General features: G+C 59.8%; 2 protein-coding genes across 2 annotated transcripts in view; one reads left to right on the plus strand and one right to left on the minus strand.

The window, feature by feature from the left end:
• The window catches only part of GCK (glucokinase), a 35,963-nt gene extending 33,005 nt beyond the window's left edge, over window positions 1–2,958 (minus strand). The window contains exon 1 of the mRNA XM_035026547.1: window positions 2,914–2,958. Coding sequence (XP_034882438.1) covers window positions 2,914–2,958 — 45 coding nt within the window. The remainder of the gene's footprint in view (window positions 1–2,913) is intronic.
• An 8,684-nt stretch (window positions 2,959–11,642) lies between these two features.
• The window catches only part of YKT6 (YKT6 v-SNARE homolog), an 8,407-nt gene continuing 8,038 nt past the window's right edge, over window positions 11,643–12,011 (plus strand). The window contains exon 1 of the mRNA XM_035026426.1: window positions 11,643–11,900. Coding sequence (XP_034882317.1) covers window positions 11,797–11,900 — 104 coding nt within the window. The 5' untranslated portion in view covers window positions 11,643–11,796. The remainder of the gene's footprint in view (window positions 11,901–12,011) is intronic.

Genomic DNA, 12,011 nt, shown 5'->3' on the forward strand with positions numbered 1-12,011 from the left:
GCTCTGTCCCGCTCTGTCCCGGCTCTGCCCGGCTCTGTCCCGCTCTGCCCCGGCTCCGTCCCGCTCCGTCCCGGCTCCGTCCCGCTCCGTCCCGCTCCGTCCCGCTCCGTCCCGCTCCGTCCCACTCTGCCCGGCTCCGTCCCGTTCTGTCCCACTCCGTCCCACTCTGCCCGGCTCCGTCCCGCTCTGTCCCGCTCTGTCCCACTCTGCCCGGCTCTGTCCCGCTCTGTCCCATTCTGTCCCGCTCTACCCCGCTCTGCCCCGGCTCTGCCCGGCTCTGTCCCGCTCTGCCCGGCTCTGCCCGGCTCTGTCCCGTCTGTCCCGCTCTGTCCTGCTCTGCCCCGCTCTGCCCGGCTCTGTCCCGCTCTGTCCCGCTCTGCCCCACTCTGCCCGGCTCTGTCACGCTCTCTCTGGCTCTGCCCGGCTCTGCCCGGCTCTGCCCCACTCTGTCCAGCTTCTGGCCAGTTCTGCAGATGCACAGGGAAGACCGCCTGTACCTCTCTCCATCCGGCGGCCACAGGAACAGACGTGGGCCTGGCCGGGGCTCACTGCTGGTCCCCTCGTCCTGCTCCTGCCCCCAGGTGCCCCAGACGCCACTGCCCCCCGCCCCTGGGACATGCTGGACCGGAAGGTGGGGACACAGGCAGCTCACTCGCCTCTGCCCTCAGGGCCTCTCCAGCCAGCCCCCCACGGTGTCCTGCAGGCCACCTCTTGGGACAGCTGGGGTTGCATGCGCAAAGCCAGCAGCTCCTGGCTGAGGGGGCCCCGGGCAGCCTCATCCTATTTCTGAGCTTCTCGTTCCACGGGGCATTGTGCCCTGGCAGCCGGAGGACCCGACTTCAGGGGGCTCCATTCTACACACTACAGAACTGAATTTTGTTTCCCCGAATTCATATGTCAGAAGCCCTAACCCCCAGTGTGACGGTATGAGGAGGTCGGCATTTCGGAGGTGACTAGGGCTGGATGGGGTCACCGGGGGGTGGGGGCATGAGCAGAGGACGCCAGAGCCCTCTGTGTCTCTGCCAGGTGAGGACACAGCGGGAAGGTGGCCCCCACCAGAGCCTGTCCCCGCTGACGCCCCGACCCGGGGCTCGAGCCTCCAGAGCTGTAAGAAGCAAACAGCTATTGCTGAAACCCCTCAGTGTATGGCATTTGGTATGGCTCCCCTAGCTAAGATGGGGGGACGCCCCTACCAGCTTTCTTCCTGGAAAGTGCTCCCCAGAGCCACCCAGGGAAGCTGACTGCACGCACGGTGGAGCCCCCCTTCCTGTCCCGCTCTGGGACAGCAACCAGCTCCCCTGGCTGCTCCTGGAGAGGGTTGGCTCAGCACAGAGGAGGGAGGGAACCACACACAGAGGCTCTCGAGGGGGCTCCCAGGGCCCACTTTCCGGCCACGCAGGAGGGGTGGCCGTCGGGAGACGGAGCTCCATGCCAAGGGAATGCACCTGCCGTGATGGGGCCGCAGGCTGGGGAGGGGGCGCCAGCAGACACAGTCCCGCCCCCAAGCGGCTCCAGAAGCCGTGTAGGGACTGACACAGGCGTGAGGAAGCCACCGGTACGGAGAGGGGTGACAGCGGAGGGGTGACCGCCGGTGAGGGGTGAAAGGTCAACACAGGCAACAGAGCTGCGTGCAAGCAGAGGAGAAGAATCGGCGCCTGGGCTCCCTCCAAAGCCACCAGGACGCTCTGCTCCTGGGAGCCTGAGGTGGACACAGCGCAGCTCAACGGTTAGGGACACCGCTGAAGGCGTGAACAGGGCCTCTCTCCCCCTTCCTCGCTGCCCCCGGGGCAAATGACGCAGGGCTGGAGCCGACGGCCCCGGCAGCCGAACCTGTGCTCCTTTGATGACCCTGACACCAAGCCGGCCTCCCCACCATTCCACCCAAGACGAGGGTCTCCTGCCCAGCCCCCCGCCTCCCTGCACTGGCGCCTGGCTCACTGACCCGAGAGAACAGCAGGCCCCAGGCCCCAATGCTCACAGTCACCAAGCCGCCTCTCTGCTTGGGCCCAAGATGCCACCTCCCTTCTCCCCAGGTAGCCTCCCGGGGGCCCCTTCGGGCAGGATTTCTCATCCAAACTCCGGCCACCGCACCAGCAGATACGGGACTCGGTTCGGGCCTTGGCCCGTCTCGCCGGCCCCGGCTGCAGGCGCCCTGGCTCGGGCTGGCTCTTTTTCCTCTAACATCATCAACTCTGCCGGGAGCCAAACCAGCTCAGTGTTTGTGCTGACCTCGTCAAGTCACAGAAGGAGAAGTGAAGACATGTGAGGAGGAGACCATGCCAAAGGGACTGGATCCCGGCCCCCTCCCCAACCTTCCCCGGTCTGCCCTGATCCCTGGCCCGGGGTGCAAGCACGACCCCCTCCTCCCCGCCAGGCCTGGCACCAGCTCTGTGTCCTTGCTCACTGCCTGGGCACACGGCTGGCTGCAAGGACGTCTGGATTTCTCTTGTTGTGGAAAAAGTAACTGTTCTCTGCTCCTTGCCAGGAGCCACGGTCCTCCTTCTGGAGGGATTCCTGTGAAGAAGTGTGGGGTCTGGGGCCTGTCATGGTGCCCGTTGAGGGCTATCTCGTAGCTGACAGCTGGTTCTGCCCACTGAGACCCCAGGCCCTCAACCCCTCAGCTGGGGCTCCACATTCCCCGGACCCCCAGCCAGCAGTTGGCCGCCGGGCCTCTGGCAGCCTACTTTCCAAGTCACGGGGCTGGAGCCCAAAGCAGCAGGAGAGGGCCTGGTCTGCCGGGAAGAAGGAGCCTTGCTGCCGGACACACTCAGTGCCCTGGGCTCCCTCCCCAGCAGGCCTTCCCTAAGGGGCTTGTGCACAGAGTCCGATTCTGGGTTGAACAAACCCAGATTCTGTCCGTGCTGAACAAACCACAACCCGCACTTGTGGGGAAGCCCACGGCTGGTGCATTACCTTTTCCTTCTTGGTGACCTCCATCCTGGCTCGGTCATCCAGCATTTGTGCGGCGGCCCGCTCGCGTGAGCTGGGACCCCTCAGTGTTCCCTGACAGCTTCCGAAGCAGAAAGACCCCAAGGCGTCTGCCAGCCGAGGAGGGACCTGAAGGGAGGCTATGGTCCACCTTGCAGCTGCCTTCTGGCTTGAGCTTCAGGCACAGAGTTTCCTCCTTTTCATTGTTGACCAGCAAGCCGGCGAGCCTTCTCTTCGGAGACGCAGCTGGGACCCTCCCCCACCAAGGCCCGTCCGGCCAGCGCCGGAGGCCGGGGCTGGCCAGCGCCGGGCAGCCGTCTCTCCAGGCTGTGCCAAGCTGGGGTGGCGCGGCGTCCCCTGGACAGACTCAGCAGAAAGGGTCTGCTCCCCTCCTGTGGCCAGGGACAACTCTTGAGTAATCAGGTTGTGACTGTGTCCCTCTCACACCCCAGCCTGCTTTCCCCGGGCTCTGGGCCGCCCAGCACTTCCTGCTCCGACCAGGTGTGGAGCGGGGAGTCCCCCCACGGGGCCTTCTGTGCTCCCCGAGAGGGCCCGCGCTGCCATGGCAACCCGGAGCAGGGCCCCTGCGCTGGCGGCCTCCAGCCTCGGCAGGGCTGACCATCCTGTCATTAGAGCTGCCATGCAGAAAACTGAGGCTGATGGCAAAGGCCTCCATCCCCATCACCATAGTGATGGCCCGATCGCCCCGTCACCGTGGACTTCGCCACCTGTCCAGTTCCCAGGGCAGGGTCACGGCGTCTTCCAAACTCATGTCCTAAGGAGCAGAGGCCCCTGCGAGTGTGGAATCCAGAGGAGACGGAGCAGGCAGCTTAGCCACCTGTGAGCTCTGGGGCTGCCCTCCCTGCCGACCTGAGCCGGAACCGTGGGCCCGCACAGAACAGAGGCCCTCGGTCCCTGGGTCCTCAGCTCAGGACGCTTGCACACCCACTCGCACCCACGGTGACGGGACCCCGGGAACCCAGCGGGAGGCCAGGTGCTGGAGCTCAGCCATCGGGAGCAAATGGTGGGAGACCAAGGACCATCTCAACCGGAGTTTCTGGCCTCAGCCTCTGAAGCCTGGTGTGCTTCGCCCTCACAGCACGTCTCAGCGCTAGCACGCTGGGGGACCGCGAGTGGCCGGTGGCTGCTGTAGGGGAGAGTGTGGTGGGAACGGAGCAAAGCGGGGTCAGGGGACCAAGCCCGGGGTCCGGCGGAGGGAGCAAGGAATGGCCAGTGAGACTCTCCAGATGGGCGTGCGGTCACATTTCAAGCCAACTTCCTACTGATGGTCATCCAGGCAGCTCCCCTTCTTCAGATGCACATGTTTCTTCCGGATGATTCCTAGAGGCTGAACTGCTAGATCAAACGCTCTGCACATCTTACATTCGGGTAGATGAGTTTATAGTCCTCCCTCAATGGCTATGCCAATTTATTAATCCTTCCACCGACATGAGGGGTTTGGCTCCACGCTTGGGATTATAAATCTTGATAATTTTTTGCTGATCTGTTGTCTCATCATTTAAACTGCAAAGCGCTGGGTTCTTTTCATCGGGTCACTGGTTATTTACATTTTTCTCTAAGGATGATTTGTTTATACTTTTTTAACTGTTTTGTTATTGAATTGTCTTTTACCTTTCAATTTGCATAACGGGGTTTTTCATGTTCCATTTCTAGTACCTACTAATCCTTTGTGGAATCCCCCGTGATGTCTCCGGCAGTCTATCCTAAGCTCAAACTTGATCACTGGTGTCTTCCTCACGCAGAAGCTTTTCCTTCTTAGGAATTTCAGTCTTGGCCTTCTTTATTGTTCTGAGGTTCATGTCTTGTTAAGAAAAACATTTCCCATCCAAAATTGGAAAAATACCTTCCCACATTTCCTTCTAATATTTTCCCTTTTTTTTTTTTTTTTTACCGTTCAGCACTTTGGTCCTTACGGGACTTGTTTTTTGTGGGGTGTGAGGTAGCTGACTAATGTCTGATGGGTAGGTGATCGTTTCCCCACTGATGTGGAATGTTGGCGGCCCAGGGTTCATCCTGCACCGTCTGATTTTTCTTTTGTAAGGGAACGGCTTGGCTCTGGTCACCTTGCAGGAGTAGCCCCAGGCTATGAAGTCAGGTCTGGAACCGCAGCTAAGCTGAGCCTGTCACGTAGCTCTGTGCTCCTCCAGGAACTGAGGACAGACTAGCGACCGGCTCAGAGACCACTTCCCACTCTCTTCCCAGTCTGCCCGGGAGGCGGTCCGGAGGCTTTCCTCTAGTCTCTGGGCCTGAGATGTGAGGCTTTCTGCCCGTGCCCTGTGGGGTGTGGCTGCTATCTAGAATGGGCTCCCAGTCAGGGGAGATGCTGTGATTTGGGGGGCAGGCAACTGTCCCCTTTAGTTGGGATGTTGTCCTCGACAGGGCACAGGACAAGGAGTGGTCTCTTTGGTGCTCCTTCTTTGCTGTCAGTAACAAATTGCCTGAACGCAAACGTGGCTCTTCATACTCAGCCTGGCCTCAGCTCTGCCTGAGTGCAGGACGTCTGTCTGTACATTTGTTAGGCAGGAAGCTAGACCGAGTAACAGGTGGATGGACCTCAGACGTCCTGGGGTCCTGCTGGAGAGCCCCAACCGAGGACCGCCCAGGCACCACCCCAGTCCACCCATCTAGCAGTCAGTTTGTGGTTACAACCTCCCGGTGGCGGAGGAAGAGTTAAGTCTGTTGTCTCGGTGCACTTGTGCAGAAAGCAGCCGTTTGTCCTTATCCCACCTGTGTCTCCAGAACAGAAACACTGTTGTCGTTTCCTACCCCTTGCAGGCACTTTGAATACTTCTAGAGAAAGGACAGTGCTTAGGTGGCTAACGATTATATAATCCAGGCCTGTCACTCAAATGTTGCAACCCTAGGACCCAAGCAACAGAAACATTGATATAAGCCCACACCCTAGACATTCCCAGCCTTTGTCTCTCTCCACCTGCCCCGCCTCCCTTGGAGTGTACTTTAATAAAACTTTGCTCTGCTTTCCCACCCTTTCCTTTTGCTGTCCTGTCATCCTTCCCTGGGGCGAAAAGAACCTTTCCTTTCCCATCTCACTGGCAGCCAATTCACACTCTTTCAGCTGGTGTAACTTTGTAACTGTCCAAAAACCCGTAGGACAAGTATCCCTTCCCCCCCCCTACATTTTCTTTACCATAAGCCTTTCCTCTTTCATATGAATCTTCGAATCTACTCATCCTCCCTCACAAAATAATGCTGTTCATTATTTGTTGAAATGCACACAGTTCGTGGACTTAGGCACTTGAGGGAGCAGACGTCTGTGTGTCGCATCTCCGCACTCAAATGTGGCCCGTTCCGTTTGTTCAGGTCTGCCTTCCCGTCCTTCGGGTGAGTTATTTTTCTCACACAGATCTTCCACCCTTTCTGTGAGATTTATGCCCAAAGAAAAGCCATGTATTTATTGGAAGGGTAGTCGTCATTACAACCCATGCTGGCTAAAACGTGAGCTGCACAAAGTCCTGCTGTATCCAGCCGTCATTTGGTGAGAGGTCGGGGGCAGCGAGCGCGCAGGGGTGGCGTTAGGATCACCCCTTTCACACGAGGTCACCGAGGCTGGGCGGGTTGAAGGATTGGGCTGCAAAGGCCGGCCTGGGGCCGTCCCCCCACCATTCCTGGCGCAACTGCTACGCACAGAGGAGGCCGTCCCTCGCGCAGCTTCTGCGGCACCTGCCTGGCAGGTCACCCGATCCGGCCGCCAGAGCCCTGGGGTGGCCTCCCAGGGGACACGTGCCCTAGGGGGGTCTGGAAGCGGCAGGACCTCTGCGCAGTCAACTCCCCGCCTCCACCCCCGCCCCGGGGCAACCCCGCGCCCTCCTCCCCCGGGGCTGCTTGGCTCTCCGGGGCTCCCCGCGCCCCTCCCGGCTCGCCCCCCGCCCGGCCTGGGAAGCATCTCCCGCTCGTGCGCGCGCTCCCGCTGTTCTTTGCGAGCGGACGGTTTGCCCGCGGTGCTCACACGAACACACGCACGGAACCCTGCGCGTTTAACCGGAAGCGCGCCTCGATACTGCCCGTGGTTCTCGGACTTTCCGCAAACCCGGGTGCCTCTTGGAGGCCCAAACACCGAGTCCTGGGTCTTGCTCCGATTGGACGGCCTACCCCGGAGGGGCTGCGTTGATTGGCTGAGGCTCGAATCACGTGCCCATCTGTAAACCAATTGCTGCGGCAATAGGGATGGGCTTTTGATTGGCTGAGATCGCTGGGTGCCCACGTGCAAGCAGTGGGGCAGGGCTGGGGGCACTCAGAGGGGGGCTCAGGAGGGGGGATGCTCAGCAGTGGGGGTGCTGGGGGCACTCAGAGGGGGGGTTCAGGGGGAGGGGGTGCTCAGCAGTGGGGGAGGGCTGGGGCACTCAGAGGGGGACCCAGGGGGAGGGGGGTGGTCAGCAGTGGGGGAGGGCTGGGGGCGCTCAGAGGGGGGCTTGGGGGAGGGGGTACTCAGCGTGGGGGGATTGCTGAGGGCACTCAGAGGTGTGCTCAGGGGGACTGGGGAGGCCAGGGAGCCTTCAGTGGTGGGGGCACTTAAGCCGCAGCTGGGGGGGAGGAGGGCTAGGTGTGGTATTCAGAGTGAGACTGAGGGGGACTGGGGGGTCGGAGGGCGGTCTTGGAGGGAAACCCAGAAGGCACTGCTGTGGGCTCACCAAGAGACTCACATGGGGTCTCTGGAGGGCTAAATAGAAGGGGGCTTCGCTGGGGCAGATTTAGTGGGGGGGGTGGGGAGAGGGCCTCAGGGGGCCCTAGGCGGCGTGTGTGGGAGCTTAGGGAGCCCAAGGAGGGGGGCGCTCAGCATCTTCTCAACCACGCCCCTGCTTTTCAGATCCTTCCTGACCACTTTTCCTTTGTGATGACTCCCATCCTGCTTTTTGTTCCCGGGAGTCCTGGAGACCAGCTGCTGTGGGGCCCAGATTCCCCTCTTGCAGGGCTCTACCTACCCCCTGGCCCCCTTCCTCCTCTGCAGACTTTCCTAGGTCCTGTGCAGGGCAGCTCCTCAGAAGATCAAGCCCCCAGCCTAAATGACCGTGTGTCCAGCCTGGGCTACACACCCATCCCTAGCCCCTGAGCTGGGGAGGGGTCTCAGGGTACAAATAGAGCTTCTGAGAAGCCCCTACAAGGGAGGCAGTTCTGAGGGGCCTGTCCCACTATTTCCCAGCTGACTCACATGCCTCTGGTCTTCCCCGGCTGTGGTCCCTTCCTGGCCACTGCCTGCCTCCAGGCGAACCTTCTCGTAGTATACCCCCATCCTCTCCTGCTCTGACATCTCCTGTTCCCTCTGGGCTGGTGGCCTGGGGAACCCACTGGGAGGGTTGTGGTAGCGAGCAGTGCTTCTGGGGGCCGGGGCAGGCTGATGGCATCAAGTCTGTGCTCCTTAGGCTGGTGAACTACTAAGGAGGTGAACAGGATACGTTCTCTGCCCTCTTCGGGTCTCCAGCTGCGCCTAAGAACTAAGCTGCCATCAACAGGAGAGAAGCATACACGTTCTACTAAAGTCTTTACAGGTGCACGGGAGCCTTCACAAGAGAATGAAGACCCAGAGAAGTGACCAGAGCAGGAACGATCAATAGCAAACACTCGGGTGACAAAGAAACGCTTAGTGAAGAAGCGAAGTGACAGAGGGGTTGGGGCAGGGAGAGAATGTTGCTGGGAGTCACTGCAAGATGAGGCTTGTTTGCACAGATTTCTCTCTGCCTCATTCATCTCTGGTGGTAAGAATGTCTTCCTCCTGCGACCCCGGAGGGCACCTTTCATGTGGGGGTTCAATCTCCTGCTTTGAAGAATAAAAAGGAGGGTCAGAGTGGGCTTCTTGCCTCTGCTGTGTGTCGGGTGCCACTAACTCAAAGCAGTCGATATGTCAAATTGGCACATTTAGGAGTGACAGGCTCTGAAACTCTTTAGGAGGCCTGATCACATCTGTGGTCCCTTTCAAAGGGTTCCTGTCCTGGGTAAGCTGCAGAGGTTCACGTTACAATTACAGGGAAAGCAGCCCTGGCCTTGGCTGACCGGACAAGGGGGTAGGGGGGCCAAGGCCACGGCATGGCCGGGTTCCCCCTGCAAACCCCCGGCATGCCCCTCAGCTGGCTTTGATCCAGCTCCGTGGGGGTTCCGCTGTGCAGCTAGAAATGGGTCTGTTCGTGAGCTGAGCAAGGCCTTGAAGGTGGGTGGCACCTGCCTGCCCAGCAGGGGTGAAGTCACAGGCCTGGGCCGCTGGTCGTGAGCCAAGACATCTGTGCTCTTCCCTGCAATCTTTCCTGTCCCCGTCGTTTTAGACTTGCAGAACAGTACAGAACATTCCTGGGTGCATCCCGACTCCTTCAATTTACCATTTGTGCGTTACCCTTCGTATACATCCTATACACATCCAATTCCTGCAACCAAGAATTCTCTTACGTAACCACAACACACTGATGGAAACCAGGAAATTATAAGACATACGGTAGTATTTTCCACTCTGCAGACCTCACTCCGCTTGTCAGATCTCTGCTTCATGCAGGGTGCCTGATGCATTTAACCCGGGATAATCTCTCGTTTTTGTCATAAATGATAACAATGCCTGGAAATATCATGGTTTTTACTTGTTAAACATCTACTAAGACAGGAGCTTGGAATATAGTGTATTACCATTCCCAGCAACACACCGATGGAAAGGGTTGTATTTCCAGTTTTACAGTTGAAAAAAGAGAGAGACTGAGAGAGGTTAGTGCTTTGTTCACCTTTATGCTTCGGGGCTTGTGGACTGAATCCGAGTTGAGTGACGGCTGGGTGCTGGAGTGGAAGGTGGGCTTGCTTCTCAATAAGAGGGATGATGGGGCTGGGGAGTTTGCAATCACATAGAGAGGTGGAGGTGGGCCCAGGCCAGAGGGGAGGGGAGAGCCTCTGGGAGTGGAGCTGGGCTGTGCTAGGTGTTGTGTTGACTCGCAATTTCCTTGACCTGAATCTGTTTCTGTGTCGGTAAGGTGCTGATAAAATCCTCCTCTCTTCTGTGAGGACTGAATGAGGTAGCACGTGGGGAGTGCGTGGTGTAAGGCCAATGGTAAGACATCCACCAGCATGGGACAAGTGAACACATTTAAATCTATTCCAAGCAAGAACTGCCCTCCTTGTCCCTTTGAACAACTTTCAGTGGAGAAGGGGAAAAGGGGCTCCGGGGATTTTCTCCAGCAACGGCTGTCGCCCGCCCCCTATAGGACAACGGTGTCAGCACAGCATCTTGGGACCCCCGCCTGGCCTGCTGGTGAGCCTGTGTCTATGGGTGACTGGCCTGGCGTGGGCCGGTGTCTGTTCTTGATGTTTTGCACCCAAACAGGGGGGATGTGGAAAAGTCCTCTCCACGCTCTACACTTGAAAATATCCAGGGAAGAGGGCTGGTCAGGGGGTAGGTGGCAGGACCTTCCTTCAGACACAGAAACATCTTTCTCTGCTCCTCGGGGCACATTTGCCAACGTCTGGAGACATTCTTGCTTGCCAAACGGCGGGTGGGGTGCTACTGGAATCTAGAGCCTACGAGGCCTGAGATGCTACCTGCATTGCATGGGATGGCCCCCAACCACTGGGGACAAGCCCCCATTATCCAACCAAAACATGAATAGTGCTGGGGCTGGGAAACCCTGACTAAGAGTAATGTGTAGAGTGATGCTGTGGGTTCTTCAAACAGGCTGTCTCTTTCCATCACCTCAGATCTGGCTGCTTCCAGCATGATTGTGTAAGCTTACTGCCAAATGCCAAAGACCAAGGTCCCTTTTATGTGGCCTGTGAGATGCCGATTACATAATGCCATTTAATAAACAAGAAATGGGCAAGACGTGGAACTCTTGTGGAACTCTGCCTCATTCATCCCCACCCATTGGCAAAGCATTATTTCAACATCTCAAGGCAAACGAGGCCTTCTAAGTCACTGTGCGCCAGGCTGATCGCGAAGTGTGGAGCGGATTTTCTGCCCTTTTGCAGTGACGCATCCCTGCTACCCTTTGAGGTCAGCAGCCTCCTACATCAGTGCCTAGACAGGTAGCGGGCCAGCCCAGGAAGCCCGTGGCCCTGCAGGCTGGTGCTCATGGGTCCTGCGTGAGCAGGGACGGGGCGGGACGGAGAGCTGGCAAGGACGAGAAGTTTGCCTTCACATCCCTGCAGGAGCCTCTAGAAGAAGAGTGTCCTGCCCTTCACCTTAAAGGAGATTTGATTTACAAAATACAGGAAGGCAATCCTCCCATAAATCCCATAAATCCCAGCTCCTTTCTGGGGTTCCCAGAGCACTGGTGTGGGTGCTGCTCCGGGTATGTTGTCAGGAGCTGCCCAGGAGGGCTCGGGGCAGTCTGGGAGGGAGGCAGGGAGGGCCTGAGAAGGGAAGGACTCAGGGCACCCCAAGAGGGAGGGGTAGCCTGGGAGGGCAGAGGGCACCCCAGGAGAGAGGGGGGAGGCCCAGGAGGGGCCGGGGCACCCCACGGGGGAGAGGGGAGGTCCCGGAAGGGGCCGGACCCCCCGCAGGCGGGAGAGGGAGAAGCCTGGGAGAACTCGGGGCTCCGCAGGAGGGAGAGGGCGGCCCCAGCCAGGCCGGAGGGGCGGGGCCGGGCGTGCACGCAGGCGCATGCGCCGCGCTGTCTTCCCCCCGCTCCTCCCCTCCCACCGCCTTCGTGTTTCCGGCCGCTCCTTTCTGCATCCGGGGCACGAACACTCTCCGTTGGGGCTCGGGCGGCGGCCCCCGACCGGAACCGGAAGTCGACCCCGAGCCCGGCGGGGTAGCCGGCGTCCGACCCGTCAGCGGCGTGTGGCGGTCCCCAGGGGCGGCGGCCGCGCTGCTCCCTGCGACCCGGTCCCGCGGGCGGGCGGGCGGCCCGAGGGCGCGGCACCATGAAGCTGTACAGCCTCAGCGTCCTGTACAAAGGCAAGCCCAAGGCGGTGCTGCTCAAAGCCGCGTACGACGTGTCCTCATTCAGCTTCTTCCAGAGGTCCAGGTGAGCGGGCCCGGCGGCGAGGCCCCGGGGGTCGGGGAGGCCCGCGCGGCGGGGGCGGGGGCCTGGGGGTCGGAGGCGGCCTGGGGGCGGGGGAGGCCCGCGGGGCGGGGG

Source organism: Mirounga leonina, unplaced genomic scaffold (genome assembly GCF_011800145.1).
Source record: "Mirounga leonina isolate KUSES-001 unplaced genomic scaffold, KU_Mleo_1.0 Mir_199, whole genome shotgun sequence".
In the NCBI taxonomy this organism is placed as follows: domain Eukaryota; kingdom Metazoa; phylum Chordata; class Mammalia; order Carnivora; family Phocidae; genus Mirounga; species Mirounga leonina.